Here is a 19,808-nt window from a genome sequence, read left to right as displayed (position 1 = left end):
TACCTGTTTTTTTTTGTCAGCCAGCAATTTTCTACCACATTGAGAAATTTTAGGATTTTTTTGTTTACCCGTCAAATCCTTTTTCTTGGAGTAAATCACAGGACACAGAGATCTCATCTCTTTTGCTTGTGTTTCTTATTGCTTTCTACAAAATTAAGGCTTGACTGAATTTGGATTTGTTTTTTTGTGGCACCAAATAGTTGTGAAAACAAACTCCTCTGTGTCCTGTGATGTACTCCTAAGAAAACCAAACTTTTTTTTTTTTCCAGCTAATTTAGGCATTGTGGGGTGGAGAGCTGACAGGAAACTTGACCCTTCATTTTTAAGGAATGGAATATATGCTTAGTCTGTGTTGGCGTAACGGAACATTTTTTTTTATCTAGTTTAATATCCCATTCTTAATAAAAATTGTAAAAATTTAAATTTGTCAGAAATGTGTGCTTTGAAATGAAAGAAATTATTTTCAAAATTTGGCATTTAATAAAGAACATTACATGATGCTCTTCATTCACAGGGCTCCTTTTGTTCAGGAGAATTTGCTCATATACACAAAGCTCTTTCTTCGCTTCTTGAATCGGGCCATTCGTAGTGATCTGGTCAACCAAAAGAATGCTTTCATGCTCTTCAGAATAGCCAAGGTCTTCTCCCAGCCTAATCTGGCAGAGATGATACAGAAGGGTAAGGCATTGGCTGTCTGTTTTATTACAAGCTGTCTACAGTTTTGTAGTTTCTATTTTTAGCTTTGAGATTCATTCCATGCTTTTTATGTATTTCTATAGGTGAACAGTTGTTCCTGGAACCAGAGCATGTTATTCCTCACCGCCAGCACAGACTCCTTATGTCCCCAAGCCTTGGTGGCAGCTTTCTTTCGTCATGGCAGCCCTCAATCCTAGATACTGCTTTGAAGGTTAAGAGCCATGTGTACAGCTTGGAGGGACAGGATTTCCAATACACTCAAATGTTTGGCACTGAGGCACGGAGTCTGGTAAGTGTAGTCCACACACCACCCAAATGCAATTTTGCATGTGAGGAGGCAAGTTATAACTTTCACGAACAGCCTTCCAAGTACAAAACACCTAAGCGTACTGTCATGATGCAGCAACTTCTTTTTATTTCAAAAAAAGATACTCCCAAAAGTATTATGATCCCTGATCATGCGCTGAAGAAGGCTGTAAACCGTATGTAGATGGTAAAGTGATTTGTTCTGGTTACAGATTCCTGCAGAGTTTAGGCAACATGGCAACTGGCGCATGAGTGGAAAGAGCATAAAAAGCCATGCTGTTTCTAGTTTTGTTGTTTCATTTTAACTTTCATTATTTTAGTCCTGCCAAAAGCTTTGAATATATTGGGAAATAATTATAAACCCTGTGAGGTTCTACAGGTATTTGGGGCTCCACTCATAAATAATTTTTTTGGACAGGGAGAAAAGGTAAAAATTTTGTGACAAGAGTAGTCGTACTTTCTGGATCTAGATTTGTCTAAAGTTCCAGAAAAGGCTTGGTCAGCAAGTGGTTAATCAGCTATTCTTTGAGTCTGCTAGACTAAAAAATAACTGTTTTGTAAAATGTAGTGCTCCCCACTGTCCCACTTGAATTTTAACATATTAGTTTCTGATAATTTCTTAACTATTTATAAATAGTCTGTTTGCTTGTTCACATGTAGTCTCCTTTTAATCCCGATGTTGTGCAAATTCACTTCATATGCATTTTTTGTAGAAACGTTATCAGCTAGGTTACACTTGTCTGTGGTTCTGTTGTACAGGTTTTACGGCTTGCCCAGATGATCATACAGGCCAAACAGACCGCCAGGTCAATCTCTGATCATTCCACAGATGCTTCAGGCAACCAGTCTTTCTTTTCCTGGTTTGGAGTGACTCCTACTGATCTGAACAACACATACCCAGGCAATGACATTGAAGAGGTTGGATATGACAGCATTAAGAAGACTGATGAACATTTGGAAAAAGCCCTAGAATTTCTTTGCCTTATTTTTAGGGTAAGTTACGTGCACAAAAAGCTGTAAAACCCCTGTTTGTCACTAACTCTCGTGTGTGTCATTGTTAGGGTATACAGTAAATATATATATGAATACATTGTATGGTTCTTAATCTAATATCAAGACTGAGCAGAATTGAGCTTTAAAGCAAACCTCCACTGCCATTAAAAGGGAACTAAAGAAGGTGTCAGGGAAAAAGACTTTGAGATGTAAATATAATATGGTGAACTTTTTGATGTCCTTGTCAATAGCCAGCTCTCCTTCTCTTGCTTTGTTTGCAGGGCCACTTTTAGCAGAATAGAGGGAGATACTGCTACTGGAACATTATTTATTTTTTTATCCTTATTGCAGGGAATGCATTAAGGTAAAAAATGTTTAGACTTTAGAAACAATTTAAGTGGAATTATATACCACCCTATAAACTTCTATTGCAGTTTCAATTCAGGTAATGCACAGGAACCGGAAACCAGCTATGTAATGATATGCATATACTGACAGCAGTTTTTCTTTTTTATCTCAAAAAGGACAAGCACAGTGTAATAATACACTTTATTGCTTTCACTACATAATTCTCAGAGATTTTTCACAGATGTTGAATTCTCAGAGATGTTGCTTGAAGTGACCTTTGTAGTCTGTAGCCAACAATGAAGAAAAGAAGATTGCTGGCATCATAGTCAAGTTCAGCAAAATATCAGATAAGGACATCGGTGTAAACAGCACAAACGGTCAATGCGTTTCCGCCGTAATGACCTTACTCATGGTAGTCATGAGTAAGGCCACTATGGCGGAAACGCGTCGACTGTCTGTGCTGTATACACTGATGTATTAAAGCGGATGTTTTGTTGCACTTAACCATGATGCCGGCGATCTTCCTTTCATCAATTCTTCATCGGACCGCAATCCGTGCCTATGCACGGGCCATTTAGCCGTGGATGTTTAACCACTTCTGGACCGCCTGCCGCAGTTTTAAGTTGGTACTTTGATGTTAAATACCAGTGTTATGGCAGCAGATAGCTGCCATAACCCCGGTATTTTCTAACACGGCTGGCGGTTCTCTGTCACATAAAAGTGGCCCCAGCGGTAGATTCTCCGTGGGATCACTTTTATGGGCGGCGGGAAAGACTTTTCTTTTTTTTTTCTTTTAAGGGTAGATGTGAGATCTGAGGTCTTTTTGACTCCAGATCTCACATAATGTGGACCTGTCCTGCTTATTTATATAACAAGGGATGTTTACATTCCTTGTAATAGGAATAAAAGTGATCAAAAAATGTTGTGCGAACGCATAAGCAAGTCGCGCCCACATATGTAAACGGTGCTCAAACCATACGTGAGGTATCGCCGCGATCGTTTGAGCGAGAGCAATAATTCTCACCCTAGACCTCCTCCAAAACTCTGAACTGGTAACCTGTAGAAATTTTTAAAGGGTCGCCTGTGGAGATTTTTAAGTACCAATGTTTGTCGCCATTCAACGAGCGTGTGCAATTTTGAAGCATGACATGTTTGGTATTTATTTACTTGGCATAACATTATCTTTCACATTATAGAAAAAAATTGGGCTAACTTGTACTGTTTTTTATTTCAAAAATGTTTTTTAATTTAAAAATTGCATTTGTAAGACTGCTGCGCAAAAAGGGTGTGACATAAAGTATTGCAACAATCTCCATTTTATTCTCTAGGGTCTCTGCTAAAAAAAAACAAATATAATGTTTAGGGGTTCTAAATAATATTCTAGCAAAAAATACTGATTTTAACTTGCAAACAACAAGTGTCAGAAATAGGCCTGGTCCTTAAGTGGTTAAGGAAGTAGAAGTGCTGCTTTTTGTTTCCTGTAGCCAGCTATGATTTGCTAAAACTACCAGCAGATTCAGATGTCACTTTTTTACATCCTTGCCAACACTGGCAGTGTTGTGTACAGACTGACCCCAACGTTTTATTTCCTAATCCTTTTACTAGTTTGAATAACACTGGGACTGACATTGTGACTGTATTATAAAGGGTTAGACTTTTTTACTTAAAAGTTCCTATGTTTAACACCTCAGATGACAACTACAGGGCTTAGAATGTATGTTCGCAAATATATACTGCCCAAACAAAAATTCCAAAAGATTTCGAAGGGGAATTTTGGATAAACGGTCCTATTTTAAGAAGGGATACCTAATTTTGGCTGGAGATCGTAATTTCTGCATGGATTCGATCCTCGATTGTACATCCGGTGCATGGGCAAAGGATGGATACCAGCTGAGAAAACTCAGAAATAAGCTTTTTAAATGCCAACTGCTAGACGCATGGAGAATCCAGCACCCGGTAGAGAGGGATTATTCCTTTTACTCTCCCGTGCACCGAACATACTCAAGGTTGGACTTAATATTACTGGATCATAGACTGATAGAGTCAATAGTTTGTACATCTAGTGGGACAACCACTATTTCTGACCATCCTCCAACGACTGTTGAAATTAAACTTCCAGAGGCATATAAAAAAGTATATTCTTGGAAGTTAAATGAAGAATTACTATTGGATAAAGATACAGGAAAATGAGTTGAGGAAGAACTTGCCCAGTATTTTAGAATTAATGAAGCTCCCGAGATCCCTCAGGCCATTACCTGGGAAGCACATAAAGCTTATATAAGAGGAATATTTATCTCAATTGGAGCTAGGAAAAAATGAGAGAACCGCAAAGATAAATAAACTGTTAGCTGAGCTTGGAACTAGAACATAAAATAACTTTAAAAACTGAAATACATAAACTTATGGTACTTAAAAGAGATAAATTAAGAGACCTGCTTGAGGAGGAGAAAAGGAGGTGTTTCAATAGGGTGGCAAAAGAAAGGTATAAGTGGGGGAATAAACCTGGGAAATATCTCTGGTTTAATAATGAGTAAAAAAATCAAATCCCTATACAGAGAAAATAAAGAATAGTAGAGGAGAACAGGTTTTTCTCTTGCGTCCTCCGACAGTCGCCGCCCACTCATACAGTCTTCACCAATGGGTATGGACTTCCACGCAGGAGTAGCTAGTCATAAGACTTGTTAAAAACAAAAGCATTTAACATAGACACACCCATGGGGGCTGTCCCACTGGTCAATAACCCCCCGCAGTAAGCCATCCCAACCCAGTTTGTCTCTGCCTAGCGTTAGGAGTAGATAGGCTTCCCTGTGCTGGGGCTACAGTCTCAGCCTTCTAATCTTTTCTTTATGATTTTTATTTGCAAGAATGTCATTTTTTTCTTTGCTTTACTAGCTGTTTATTTTGTCAGCTTTAGTTTAGTCGGCTCTTCGGACGAAGATGGATTTTGCGGAGCTGGGAATCAGACTGGTCGCCCTGGTTCTCCAGGGCAGAGGGTCAGATGGATCCCCAGCCCGCCATCGAGCGTTCAGCCATGTGTTCGCCCTGGCATTAGGAACGACCCATCCCTGTTCGCAGCAGGGATGCAGCCTGTGAGATGGCTACCTCACTGGACACATCTGCATTTTCACTCGCATGCTGCAGTGTCCTGCATTTCTGGCTGACGGCATTCCCTGCCATCTGAGGGCAGCGGCTTTCCGTTACCAAGAGGCACGCCATCCGGTACAGGTAAGTACTATCTGTGTGGGGCCTCTGTCTGGGGTGGCAGTCCTGTTGTGCTGTGGTGTCCCCTCATGTCTGTGCGTTTGTGGGGCTCCCTGATGCGATCCCTGCGGGATCCTTTTTAATGGCAATACTGGCGCTGTGTATGTGTGGGGGCCCCTCTCCTATGTTACTTCAGTGTTTGGAGGTGCAGACGGTGTGTGCGGCGGCCGCTGCGGGGTGAAATCCGCTCGGTCCACCATTTTAGGTGTGGGCAGCATGTCTGGCTTCACTGTGGGCTTTTTTACACAGCTTCTATGTAGTGTTTTTGGAACCATCCGGCGCCATCTTGTGTGTGGCGTACGATTGTTCGGTGCTCATGTCGGCTGCCATCTTGCCGAAGCCTCCCATTACTTCCTATGGGCAGCCATTTTCCCTTAGCCTGCAGCATATTGTTCAGCCTCTGACGACCTCACTTCCTTTTCCTCTGGAGCAGCGATCGGTGTGGTACCACTTTGTGGGGCTCTGCAGTCTGTCCTTTTCATATTTCCTCTGTTTTGTCCTTTCTGGCTGTTTTGTCCCTGTAGGGGGTCTGTGTACACAGTCTATTTAGCGGTGGGCTGCGGGGTCCGCAGCGCTCTTAAAGGGCCAGTACCTTACAAATTGTGTTTTCTGCAATGGAATCTCAGGACAGCAAATTCCCCCCAGCCTTGGTGGGGGACCCCAGTTCTGCTGAACCCCCCGTTCTACCTAATTGGGCCGCTGTGGTGGCGACTTTAGTGTCCAAAATGGAGGTACTGATGGCTGAACGGGCTGCTAGAAAAAGGCCTAGGATATCTTTCTCTTCTGATTCAGATGGTGATGTGGCTGCTGTGGGTGGCGTGCCCTTTTCAGGGTCTTGCACTTCTCAGGACCTGCTGGGGTCTGAGGGGGAGGCGGAGGTGGAGGGGGTAGAGGATTCTCCCCCGGGGACGCCTGAAGAACGCGCAGCTATGGATGCATTGATTTATTCTGTAAAATAAACACTACATTTGGAGGATGAGCCCAATCCTCCGGGCATTGTGTCCTCTTTTGGTACACATAGGACCCGCAAGTCGGCGACGGTTTTTCCCTGCCCCGCTGAGTTTCATCACACGGTGAATGAACAATGGCGCAGTTTGAAACGCCCCTTCACGGTGCCAAAACGGTTTCAACTGCTTTACCCCTTTGCGCCTTCTACGGATTCGCGCTGGTGTGTGGCCCCCCAGGTGGATCACACTGTGGCCGTGTTGAACAAGGCTACCCTGGTCCCCGCTGAGGATACCCCGGTGTTCCGGGATCCTACGGAGAGGAGGTTGGAGTCTCTGGCCCGCCATGCTTACATTGTGGCGGGTTCCATGCTCAAACCTATTTTCGCCTCTGTCATGGTGGCTCAGGCGGTGGCGGATTGGACTAAGGTGCTTTAGACGCACTCTCGTGACTGATTCTGCCCCACCTACCACGCTGGACATGGTGGACCAAATTCATCAAGTGGTCATGTATTTGTGCGATGCGGCCTTGAATGAGGCCCCTTTGGCTGCGCGCCTGTCTAGTGTCGCGGTACTTAACCGTCGACTGATCTGGTTGAAGAGCTGGTTGACTGACCAGACGTCACGGAAAACGGTGGCTGATTTTCCTTATGCAGGGTCTCGCCTTTTTGGCGAGGCCTTAGATACTTTGGTGAAAGGAGTCACTGGGGGAAAGAGCACTCTGCTGCCCCAGAATCCGAGGAACAAGTCTTTCCGCGGTAAGCGGGGTCCCGCCTTTAAACCTTAATCAGGGGTCCTTTCGTGCCATCAAGGCACAAAACAAGGGCAAACCTTTCAAGAGCCAAGGTGGCCCGAGAAAGCCATGGACGGGCAAGCAGAAGACCGGCCTCGCCGGTGCGGCGGCCCAATCCGCCTCTGCCTGATGGGACGCCCTCACCCGTATCAGGGGTGGGGGGACGTTTTCGCGGGTTCCTCCAACCTTGGCTGCTCTGAATTCCGGACAGGTGGGTTCAGGAAATCATTCGATCAGGATACAAGATCGAATTCCTTTCGCGGCCGGCGGACATATTCTTTCCCTCAAATCTTCTTTTGACCCCAGGGCGGGTGCAGGACCTTCTTGCCCAGGGGGTGATTTTCCTGGTGCCTCATCGAGACAGGTTTCGGGGGTTTTACTCAAATCTGTTTACTGTTCCCAGAAAGAAGGGCAAGGTACGTCCGATCCTGGACTTGAAAGCTCTGAAACGCTCTGTGCGTGTTCGAAAGTTCCGCATGGAATCTCTCCGCTCGGTGGTGGCCTCCCTGAGTCCAGGGGAATTCCTGGCCTCTATCGACCTGAAGGATGCGTACCTGCACATCCCCATTTTCGAGGGTCATCAGAGGTACCTACGTTTCGCCATAGCGGAGGACCACTATCAGTTCGTAGCGTTCCCTTTCGGTCTCGCTTCGGCTCCAAGGGTCTTTACCAAAGTGCTGGCGCCTGTTCTGGGCCTGTTGCGGGCACAGGGCATTGCGGTCTTGGGATATCTGGACGATCTCCTGTTAAGATCGAGTAGCAGTCAGAGCCTGTTGCGCGATCTGTCGACTACGGTACAGACGCTCCAGGAGTTCGGTTGGACCATCAACGTTCAGAAGTCGACTTTGTCTACTTCGGTTCGTCTTCCCTATTTGGGCATGGTTCTGGACTCTGCTCAAGTGAAGGTGTTTCTGCCGGAGGACAAGCTCCGGACCTTACAGAGCGAGATCAGGTCCCTCAGGGACAACAAAGTCTCGTCACTCAGGACCTGTATGCGGTCCCTGGGGTTGATGGTGTCAGCCTTCGAGGCAATACCATTTGCTCAGTTTCACACGCGGTCTCTCCAAGCGGAGATCCTGGCCAGGTGGGACAGGCTACCTCAGTCCTTGGATCTGAGTGTCTCGTTGAGTCGCCAGACCAGAATGGATCTTCTGTGGTGGCTTCAGTCCCCGGCTGTGTCGGACGGGAAATCCGACCGTTAGTGTGGACAGTGATTACCACGGATGCCAGCCTGTCGGGCTGGGGTGGAGTCCTGGGCAACCTGTCTGCCCAGGGCACTTGGTCGGAGGAGGAATCCTCCCTTCCGATCAACATATTGGAATTGAGAGCGATCAAATTCTCTTCCAGTGGTCGGATCGTCTTCTGGGCCGTCCTGTACGGGTACAGACGGACAATGCTACCGTGGTGGCTTACATCAACCACCAAGGGGGCACCAGGAGTGCCCGGGCGGCCCGGGAGGTAACCGACATTCTGTCTTGGGCCCGGCGATTTCGGCAGTTCACATTCCGGTGTGGAGAATTGGCAGGCCGATTATCTGTGCCGCCAGATCCTGGATCAGGGGGAATAGTCCCTACACCCGGAGGTCTTCCAAATGCTGTGTGCGAAGTGGGGATCCCCAGATGTGGATCTGTTCGCGTCTCGGCTAAACAACAAGGTGGAAAGGTTCGTGCTAAGAATGTGCGATCCTCTGGCGGACGCCTCGGATGCGCTGGTGGCCCCTTGGCATCACTATCGTCTGATGTATGCCTTTCCTCCGATTCAGTTGTTGTCCAGGTTCCTTCGCAGATTGGCTTCGGAACCGACGTTGGTGATTCTGGTGGCGCCGGACTGGCCCCGCCGGTCCTGGTACGCGGGCATCGTTCACCTAGCCGTCGAGTCTCCTTGGCGGCTCCCAATGCAGGACGATCTTCTGTCTCAGGGACCGATCTTCCATCCTGCTTTACAGTCGCTGACTTTAACGGCTTGGCTGTTTGAAAGCCAGGTCCTGAGAGACAGGGGTCTCTCCTCCAGAGGTCATTCCTACTTTGATCAAGGCTAGAAAAGCCTCTTCTGGTAAGATTTATAACAGTACATGGAAAGCTTATTTTGCCTGGTGTGAGTCCAGGGGTTTTTCTCCTCGTTCATACTCGGTGGCGAGAGTGTTAGCTTTCCTACAGTCTGGTGTGGACCAGCGCCTTGCGTTGGCCACGATTAAGGGCCAGGTATCTGCACTGGCTGTTCTTTTTCAGCGCCCTGTGGCTTCTCATTCTTTAATTTGCACCTTCATTCAAGGTGTGCATCACTTGGCCCCTCCCCGGAGGGCGCCTTTACCTCTTTGGGACTTGAACTTGGTTCTGTCCGTGTTACAGCGTTCTCCCTTTAAAACATCTGGGAGATATCGTTGCCTCTGCTGTCTAAGAAGGTTGCCTTTCTAGTGGTGATTGCTTCGGCTCGCAGGGTGTCGGAGTTGGCGGCGTTGTCTTGCCGCTCTCCTTACCTGGTGGTTCATAAGGATAAGGTGGTCTTGCGACCTAATCCCTCTTTTCTCCCTAAGGTGGTGTATGATTTTCACCTTAATGAGGACATTGTTTTGCCTTCGCTCTGTGCGAAGCCTAAGCATCCTAAGGAGGTTGCTTTGCACTCCTTAGATGTTGTCAGGGTGATGAGGGTTTACCTGTCGTCCACTGAATCCTTTCGTAAATCGGATTCCCTCTTTGTCCTTCCTGAGGGACCTCGGAAGGGCATGGCTGCGCCTGCAGCGACCATTGCCAAATGGATCAGACAGACAATTGTTCAGGCCTATGCCTTGAAGGAACGGATTCCACCCTTCCCTGTTAAGGCGCACTCTACCAGATCGATGAGTATGTCCTGGGCCTACCGGCATCAGGCTTCGGTGGCCCAGGTGTGCAAGGCTGCGACTTGGTCGTCAGTACACACCTTTTCCAAATTCTAGAAGATTGATGTTCTGGCATCAGCTGATACCTCCTTTGGCCGCAAAGTTCTCTGTGCTGCAGTGCCATAGGAGACCCTTGTTTTTTTGTGGGTCCCTGGCTGTTTTATCCCCTGGGTTATTTGCTTTCCTGGGTTGTTGCTCCTGTTGATTATCAAATAGATTGTGTGATGCCCTACCAGGTCGCAGGATACCTAGGCGCAATAATTGTAATGTCACATCCCTGAGAATAGAAGTTTGGAAAAAGAGAAGAAAAATTGGACTTTAATGGCACCAGTATTAAAAGTTATGTTTTTATTTGAGACTAGTATAAAATTGTTGAACAGAAAAAAAAATTTTAAGAAAAGAAACAGACATACAATTACATAAAATAAGGCAGAAGCCTCAAATCGATGTGCAAATTGCGTCACACAGAGTAATATACAGTATAATTATCAGATAATAGCGACAATAAAATACATCACAGAATAGAATGTGTTCATGAGATGGCTGTAGAGAGAAGTATACAACCGTCTCTGAAATCCGTCTATACAATGCTGATGAGCAGATGTTGAGAATATCCAGGTTGCCCTACATGTTTTGCTTATCACTGTAAGCTTCCTCTGGAGCAAGTAGTATATGAAAACATCTGAGTGGGGTTCAGGTGATGAGTATTTATAAGGAGAATATGCCTTATAAGCTGTAATAGTTAACGAAGGGATTTGTTCATTGGAACTGGAGCATGCTGCTTAGACACATGCCAATGTTATCAGGGCTGTGTAATACTGCCCATAGATATTTTGTCATCCTATGACATAGGCCACAGTATCTCACCAGGTAGAAAAAACTTGTAAGGAGTATTAGTTATAAAGCCTGGTGGAGAGGACCAAGAGGTCGGGATGCCAAAAAGGGTACAGAGGCTTCAACACTTTGTACAACCAAGTGTGTCAAAACAGGGGTTTGCTCCAGTCACCAAGAACCGTATATCCCCCCGGATGGGGTTGCTCCTGTTGAGCCTTTTTCTGTTACCCAGAAGGTTCTCTTACTGTGCGTGTAAGGTTCCTTTCTCTGATGTGGGTACTGCGTTGCCTTTCTGCCGGTTGCGTTTCCCACCTCTCATGTCTACACTGCTTTGGGACATCCCATTGGTGAAGACTGTATGAGTGGACGGCGACTGTCGGAGGACGTAAGAGAAAACGGAATTTTTGTAAAATCTTACCGTAAAATTCCTTTCTCTGAGTCGTCCTGACAATCGCCGCCCCCGCCCCTCTTTTGGGGCTTTCTTGTACACTTACTGCTATGCTACCAAACTGAGTTGGGATGGCTTACTGCAGGGGGGTATTGACCAGTGGGACAGCCCCCATGGGTGTGTCTATGTTAAATGCTTTTGTTTTTAACAAGTCTTATGCCAAGCTACTCCTGCGGAGAGGAAGTCAATACCCATTGGTGAAGACTGTATGAGTGGGCGGCGACTGTCGGAGGACTCAGAGAAAGGAATTTTAGGGTAAGATTTTACAAAAATTCAGTTTTTTTCAACAGAAATAGCGAGTGCCTTTCAAAACTGTTATAAGAATCTTTATAAGGTCAGATTAAAAGATAGACCTGAAGGTGAGGGCTGCTGTTGGCTGGGGGGGAGGGGCCTGCTAATGGCGCCAAAAAAGAGAGCTGGTTAGTCCCTGAGAAGTTCCCCTCCGGGATGCAGACTACAATGGACATTTGTCTCACCCCGTCCACCTTCTAAACCCCACCGACCCTATCCTGGACTCCCGCTGTCTCCCCTACCAGGCTGTGTAAGCTGCGGCGCGATCTGACACTCGCTGGAGGAAATCATTGGAGACGTGCTGGGGAGCCTAGAGGAAGAGGAGACCCCGCAGACGCCGGGAGGTCACGTGTGCCCGGCGGGCAGTGTACAGAGGACTAGTGTGGACAAAGTTCCCCCGTGGCGTATGGAGCAGCAATCCCCGAGTGAGCAGGAGCTGGTAGCCGCAGAGGACGACTGACAAGCCCCTGGAGGTCGGGAACGTGAGAGGGGAAATACTGCCCCTCCCCCCCCCCCCCCCCTATAAGTACAGAGTCTGTCATGCTGTGCCAATAATACATGAACTGGAACCTTAGATTGTCATAGCAAACAACCTTGCTTGCATTGGACTTGAAAAGATTGAAGAGAGGCTGCCTATTTTGTATCAGCTTGATGACAAGATCATTGCTAACGCCTCTGAAGCTGTTGTTGGTGCTAAAGATGCCGTAATTCAGAGTATAATAGGAGTAGTTAAGACCAAGGGAGCTGTGTTTGGCAGTGTGGAGATAACCAAGGCTGTTGTAAATGGATGTACTAACACTGTGCTTGGGAGTAGTGCAGTGCGCAGGGTGAGCGGTGGTGTAGATACTGCACTTACGAAGTCCGAGACTCTATTTAAAATTACAAGCAAAGTGAAAACAGATATTAATCTTAACTGATTTGAGATTTGCACACTTGTGACACCTGAGTTCAATGCTGAAAATATTTTGGTGAATCTCTATGTGGAAATTGTAGCCAGAGCTGAGGAGGCTATACAGTGCTTAAACCCCCTCCAGGAAGGCTTGAAGGAGTGAAAACTCTTAGGGTCTGCGGGTATAAAGCAGTCGTAATAGCGGGGAGGATTAAGAACTGGGAATTGAAACATACATCAAGTACTACCCCACTTGAACTCAGGTGAAGCAGAGAAAAGACAAATAGAAAAATGAAAAACAAACCAGCAAAAGAAGGGGGAGAAAAATTACCAAAACTAAGCGCAAGCCCAGCATCCATTATAAAATATATGACCGCTGAGGTTACGACAGAAAATAGTGAGAAGCAAATATCAACAAAACCAAAACATAATAACGAAAGTAACAAAAAAACCCGTAACCAGAAAACCGAGATAAGTGAAGAAAGTAGCCTTGACCAGCTAAAAGACGGTGTACAGATGGATAAGGGACAGATGGACAAAATACCCGACTTATGTGGAGAGGAGGAACAAAGGGATAAAAATCAACTGCCCACAAGAGAGGAAATGAAGGAAATGTTTTCAAATCTGGAACAGTCCATCAAAAAAGATATGGCAATCCTACATGGTGATCTAGGACATATGTTAAGGAGAGTAGAAAAAGTAGAAGAAAAATCGGATCAAGGAAAAGAACTGAAGATACTTTAAGAGGAAATGGGGAGAGCACAACTGGCATAAAGAAATCTACTCTCTAAACTAGAAGACCAGGAAAATAGGGATAGAAGGAAAAACCTTGGATTGCCAAAAAATGGGCAGGAAGAAAATTTAGAAGAAATGCTGGAAATAGTCTTTAACCCCTTATTATGAAGAGAAATAACAAAATTAGAAATTGAAAGAACACACAGAATAAGGAAACCACAAAACGCACCAAAAGAATCTTCAAGAGACGTCATAGTGAGATTCCACAGATACGAAACAAGATCTCAGATATGGGAAAAATTAAAATGTCGACCCCTCTTAAAATATAAAGAAACAGAGATACAAGTATATGCTGACTTGTCACAGGAGACACTGGCAAGGAAACAGATACTTAAACCGATGATTGAAATATTAAAACAACACAATATCCAATACTTCTGGGGATACCCAGCATGTTTAGGAGTTAAAAGAGAATGGAAGGCAACAAAATTAAGATTTCCGGAAGAACTGGAGGACTTTTGTGAGAACTTGAAAATCCCAATACCTGAAATCCCTGGATGGATAGCCATAAGGGATAAAAGAGGTGAAGAAGAAGACGGCATCTGAAGACCAAGAAAAAAGAATAAATTGTGAAAAAGACAAAATCCTACAGAGTCAGAGTGGCAGGATGAGGATCGGCGGGAGGAGGGGTGGGGGATGGGGAATAGGAAGAAGAGAGAATGAATAGACCTGGAGGGGACACTGGGGAGCTAAATGACTCTTCTTCAACACGGCTCCAGGGGAGAGGAGAGGGGAGTCGGGCGTTCAGGTGCAGAGCCTCACCCCAGGGGAAAAGTCGATACAAGGAGGGAGGAAGTTGATCGACAGGAGAGGCCCAAAGGGAAAGGGTCCGGTAACCCACCAGTATGCAAACAGGAGGCTGCGAGGGGGGGTGGGGGGGAGGAAAGGGAGGAGGGAGGAAGGGAAAAATTATCTACAACCTAGTGTATACACTCCATTTCTTTTTTTCAGATAAGTTTGATTTTCCTTTTCTCTCTGGGGAAGAATGTAATGCCTCTTTCAATCTCATAAACAATGACAGAAATTAGCTATGTAAAGTACATCAGAGGATTAAACTCCCCAGAAAAAAGACAGAACATGTTGAAAGAAATTAAAAATATAGGAGCTGACTTAGTTTTCCTACAGGAAACCCACATCCTACACTCATCTAATATTAGGCTGTATTCAAAAGAACACCCCACTTGGTACTATGCTGACTCCATGACAAAAAAATTAAAAGGGGTGGCTATCGGGCTTGCCAGAGGAACCCACTTCGTCTTGGAAGATAGGATGGCAGACCATGAGGGAAGATTCCCTTTTTTGAAAGGGAAATTCTATACAAGGGAGGTGACTCTAGTAAATGTATATTACCCAAATGAGAAACCCATGGGATACCTTGGGAAAATCCTAGATAAACTAATAGAATTTAGAAAAGGGTGGGTGATATTGGTGTGACACTTCAATTTTTGCCTAGATCCAGAAATAGATTGTACGTCGGCTGTACAGAGGGGCAGAACAACACACTTGAAAACGATCAAAAAGAAGTTTTCTCTATCGCTCATTGACAGACGTAGTCCTCGGTGATACAGCACCTTCGGGTTATGTTGCCTCCACAGGAGTAGGACTAGACAGGAAATAAAATGCTCTGGCCACACCCTAGGGGCAGTCCCAGAGGGTATATCCTCTCTCTCTCTGCCTCGGCAAATCAGTTTTTTTCTGTCTAGTGAGGAGTAAGGACCTAGATACCTTGCTGGGATCTTCGGTCCTGGCAGGATTTTTTTCTTAGAAAATAATTTTTTAAGACAGCTTTTTTTCTCCAGTGTTCCTGTGAGATCTTCAAGCAAGAAAGCTGAACTGGGCGACGGGCTGGATGTTGAGATCCAGTGGTCACCCCAGTTCAGCCTACGAGCGCGTGCAGGCCATAGCTCCGCGCTGGGTCGGCCGCGACATAGTCCCACTGGACGGGGACTGACCCTGCGAGTTAAACGTCTCGCTGAAACGCCAAAGACCATGAGTCACGGCGCCCGTATTGGTCGACAGCCCTCCTACCTCGGTGGAGAGGGGTACTGTCAGGAGTTGGCGCCCGCCTGGTTCCGGTATGGTGAGTAGTATGTTCCCCCTTTCCCCCTTTCCCCCTGACGGGTCTTGTGGTGAACGCGGGCCCCTCTCTGTAATGGTAAGGATGGGTTCCCCTCTATCCTACAACATGTCACAGATCCCCCTAATTGAGTGTGATTTTTGTGTACAAGAAGCCAGGAGGCTTGGTTTGGGAGCTGACAATCTAATTGTAAAGATGTGTAAATGATTGTAGTCAGTGGCAGTACTAGAACTTTACTGTGATAGTATAAGGTATCCTACCTGTCAGTAGCCACAGGGCGATGTCTATACATGTATACTGCATTCCAGATCATTCCTCCAGCTAAGCAGCGGACCGCATACGGCCCGCTAGGGTCCGGTACCTCCGACCACGCTGACCACCATGAGGGTGAAGGGTTGTGAGGCCGAGATCCTTCTGCAGACATGCCGCTATTCTGTGCAGGCCGCCGCCATTGTCTGGTAGATCGCACGAGGCCGCCATTTTGGTGTAGCCTTGTGTCTCCAGCATGGGGGCGGCCATGTTTGAGGTGATCCAAACACCTCATGGAGCCAGGGGGAGGAGCCGGCAGGCGTGTTAAGGGGCGGAGCCGCCTCTTTTACCCAGGAAATAGGGCCAAAGACTTCCTGTCTGTAACAAGACAAGCACTGAGCAAGCTGATGAAAACTTCTGTGCATCAGGGATGAGCCTTGGGGTCTGTCTCTCTCTCTGTGGGGTCCAAAAAGGCAGGTAACACTGAGGGGCGCTGTTGCGACTGGGGGACACAAAAAAAAAAAAAAAAAAAAGTTTCATTTTTTGTCGCTGGCAAGTGTCTTGTATAATCATTGACCCTGCCGCATAGGTATCCCCACCTGATCCCCTCAAGGTGGCCGCAGGACCCTGCAGTACCCCACTTGTTTTTAATGCATTATCGTCAATTTTGGAGTCTTTGGTATCCCGGGTGGAGGTGGCCTGTCAGGGACGGGGGTCAAGTAGCGACCCCCGCCTACCCCTATTGTTTATCAGATACTTCAGATACGGATTCGGAACTGGTCAATGCAGTTGCAGGTCCCTCTTAGGGGGCTGTTGTCTACGGTAATATCTCCTCAGCAGTGAGGAGCACGTTTCTGCCTCCGCCATAGCACAAGAGTGGTGGATGCACTAGTTGTGTCCATCCGGGAAACCTTTAGTCTTGAGGTTACACCGGCAGAGGTAGCTGAGACTGAGATTCCTTTTTGGTACTTGTTAGCCTACCAAAAGGGCGAAGGATTTTCCTTTACCCAAATGGGGTCGTTTTGAAACGAACCCCTGTTATTTCCAAACGCATGGCTAGGTGCTATCCGTTTGAGGAATTCCTCTTTATAGGATAGACGGTACCACCTGCTGTCTTGCCACAGACTGTTAGGATAAAAAGACCTCGTAACTAACGAGGACCTTCCTTTTCTGCTCATATAGAGTTGTTCGTTCCGCGAGGGCGGGCGATAAGGCGAAACCCTCCAAAGCCCCTTTAGAGGGGTTTCAAAGGGCGCTGGTCGGGTAAACATAGAGTCCGGCTCAGCCAAGCCTGAAGAATATAGCCTGATGCGCCCCTACCCATCTCTGGGGTGGGGGGGGGATGTCTTCACCGGTTTCTGGAGGACACAGGATCGAGTTTCGATCACTTCCACCGATGCGATTCTGCCCTTCTAACATTGAACGGTTTCAGGGGTTCTATTCAAACGTATTCACAATGCCCAGGAAAGAGGGCAAGGTGCGTCCAAATCTGGACTTGGGAAGAAATAGAGTCCATCCGTACAGTGGTGGCCTCCCTGCATAAAAGAGATTTCCTGGCGTCCATAGACATATAGGATGCCTATCTTTATATCCCCATCATCGCAGGACATCAGCGTTTTTTCGCTTTCCCAAAGATCATCCCTGGTTCCCACCAGGAGACTGAACTATCTGGGCCTAAGGTTGGATACATCCTGGGCAAGAGAGTTTCTCCTTGCTGGGAAACTCCAGAAGGTTCAGTCAACGATTCGGATGTTGCTGTCCGTCAATTGGCTGGGACTGATGGTGGCCTTCTTAGAGGCAGTACCGTATACCCAGTCTCATACCCGAATTCTCCTGAAGGAGATTCTTTTTTAATGGAATCAGAATTCCGATTCCCTGGACAATCGGATCCGGTTGAGCGAGCGGACCAGGAAGTCTCCGATGCTCAACCAGGGGAAGTCATTTCTTCCGATAGTATCCAGATTACCAATAAGGGTATCGGAACTGAGAGCGATCAGATTTTGTCTGATTTACTGGATCGAGCAGCTCTAGAGCAGCCCGATTCGGATCCAATCGCATATGGCCTCTTCATCCAGAGGTTTTTTCCCTAGCTGTCCCTTCATTTGGACATCCCGGATGTGGATCTGTTGGCACCTTGGCCTAACAGGAAGGTGCGGAGGTTTGTAGCTCGCGCCACGATCCTCTAGCGGACGCAGCAGAAACGCTGATCGCCCCGTGGGGGCAGTATCAGCTACGGCATGCCTTCCATCCTCTCAAGTTGCTGCGGGAACTTCTTCGCAGGATAGAGGTGGAGGGAATTCCAGTTATTCTGGAAATTCTGGATTGACCTCGTCAAGCCTGGTACGCCGACTTGGCGAGGCTAGTCGCGGACGCTCCTTGGAGACTTCCTCTCAGGGAGGATTTGCGATCTCAGGGACCGATCTTCCATCTTGCTTTACAGTCACTGGCTTAATGGCCTGGCCATTGAGACCCAGGTACTGAAGGACAAGGGAGTGTCAGCTTCAGTTATTCCTACCTCCAGTTAAAGCAAGGAAAGCGACTTCCAGCACATGGAAGTCTTATATTGCATGGTGTGAATCTATTGGATTTCCCCCACAGACCTATTCGGTGACCCGAATTTTGGTCTGTCTGCAACAAGGGGTTGAGCAGAAACTATCCTTGAGCACGATCAAGGGTCAGGTTTTCGGCGTTAGCAATCTTCTTTCAAGAAACCTTTGGCTAATCATTCCTTGGTGCGGAATTTCATCCAGGGGGTGCGACATCTGGCTCCGCCAGTGCGCGCACCCTTACCGCCTGGTATCTTAATTTAGTGTGGTCGGTTCTTCAGAAACTTCTCTTTGAAGATATTAGGGAGATTCCCTTGCTTACATTCCCAGAAGGTGGCCTTCTTGGTGGCCATTACTTCTCTACGCAGGGTGTCAGAACTGGCCGCATTATCCTGTCGTTCCCCAGATCTGGTGGTTCATAGGGATAAGGTGGTTCTTCTTCCGAATCCATCCTTCCTTCCTAAAGTGGTTTTCGTAAGACGGACTCACTTTTTGTGATCACGGATAGCCCTTGAAGGGGGTTGCCTGTGTCTGCCGCGACCATATCTACATGGATCAGTCAGACGGTGGTACAGGCTTATTCTATTAAGGGTCGGAATCCTCCGTTCCCTGTTAGGGCGCACTTCACTCGATCGCTCAGTACTTCCTGGGCCTTTCGCCATCAGGCGTCAGTGGTCCAGGTATGTAAAGCGGCCACCTGGTCGTCGGTACATACCTTTACAAAATTTTATAAAATTGATGTGATGGCATCGGCGGATGCCTCATTTGGCCGCAAGGTTTTGCAGGCCGCAATTTGAGGAGACCGGTGGTCTACCTCGAGGGTTTTTTTCTGTTTGAAAATTTTTTTGTTGAGTCTCATCATTGAGGATGAGCATTGTAAACTTCTAGTTGGCACCGGTTGGGCCTTCTAGATTTGGATTTGATTTCCATTTTCCCACCCCTCATTTGTGATACTGCTCTGGGACTTCCCGAAGGTGCTGTATCACCGAGGACTACGTCTGTCAATGAGCGATAGAGAAAAATGGATTTTTGTAAAATCTTACCGTAAAATCCTTTTCTCTTAGCTCATTGACAGACGTAGTACCCGCCCCTCTGTTTTTTTGAGTTGGGTTGGGTTAAATTCTCTAAAGACTGCTTTTATGACATAACTGATTTGCTGAGGCAGAGAGAGAGAGGATATACCCTCTGGGACTGCCCCTAGGGTGTGGCCAGAGCATTTTATTTCCTGTCTAGTCCTACTCCTGTGGAGGCAACATAACCCGAAGGTGCTGTATCACCGAGGACTACGTCTGTCAATGAGCTAAGAGAAAAGGATTTTACGGTAAGATTTTACAAAAATCCATTTATTCCAATGTCAATTACTGGACACTTGGAGGGTGTTACACTCGAAATAGCGAGATTATACGTTCTACTCCTCTGTACATAAGACATATTCGAGGATTGACTACATTATGGTAGACCAC

General features: G+C 46.6%; 1 protein-coding gene across 2 annotated transcripts in view; it reads left to right on the top strand.

Moving 5' to 3' along the window:
• SMPD4 (sphingomyelin phosphodiesterase 4) overlaps positions 1–19,808 on the top strand; it is a 168,910-nt gene that overhangs the window by 74,053 nt on the left and 75,049 nt on the right. For both annotated transcript variants that reach the window (XM_082255892.1, XM_082255891.1), the window contains 3 exons: positions 515–678; positions 780–985; positions 1,762–1,995. In XM_082255892.1, the coding sequence (XP_082112018.1) occupies positions 515–678; positions 780–985; positions 1,762–1,995 (604 nt within the window). The remainder of the gene's footprint in view (positions 1–514; positions 679–779; positions 986–1,761; positions 1,996–19,808) is intronic.

The sequence above is a fragment of the Pelophylax lessonae genome, assembly GCF_965119305.1.
Source record: "Pelophylax lessonae genome assembly, chromosome: 1".
Lineage (NCBI taxonomy): Eukaryota > Metazoa > Chordata > Amphibia > Anura > Ranidae > Pelophylax > Pelophylax lessonae.
This window is presented reverse-complemented; position numbering and strand designations above follow the sequence as displayed.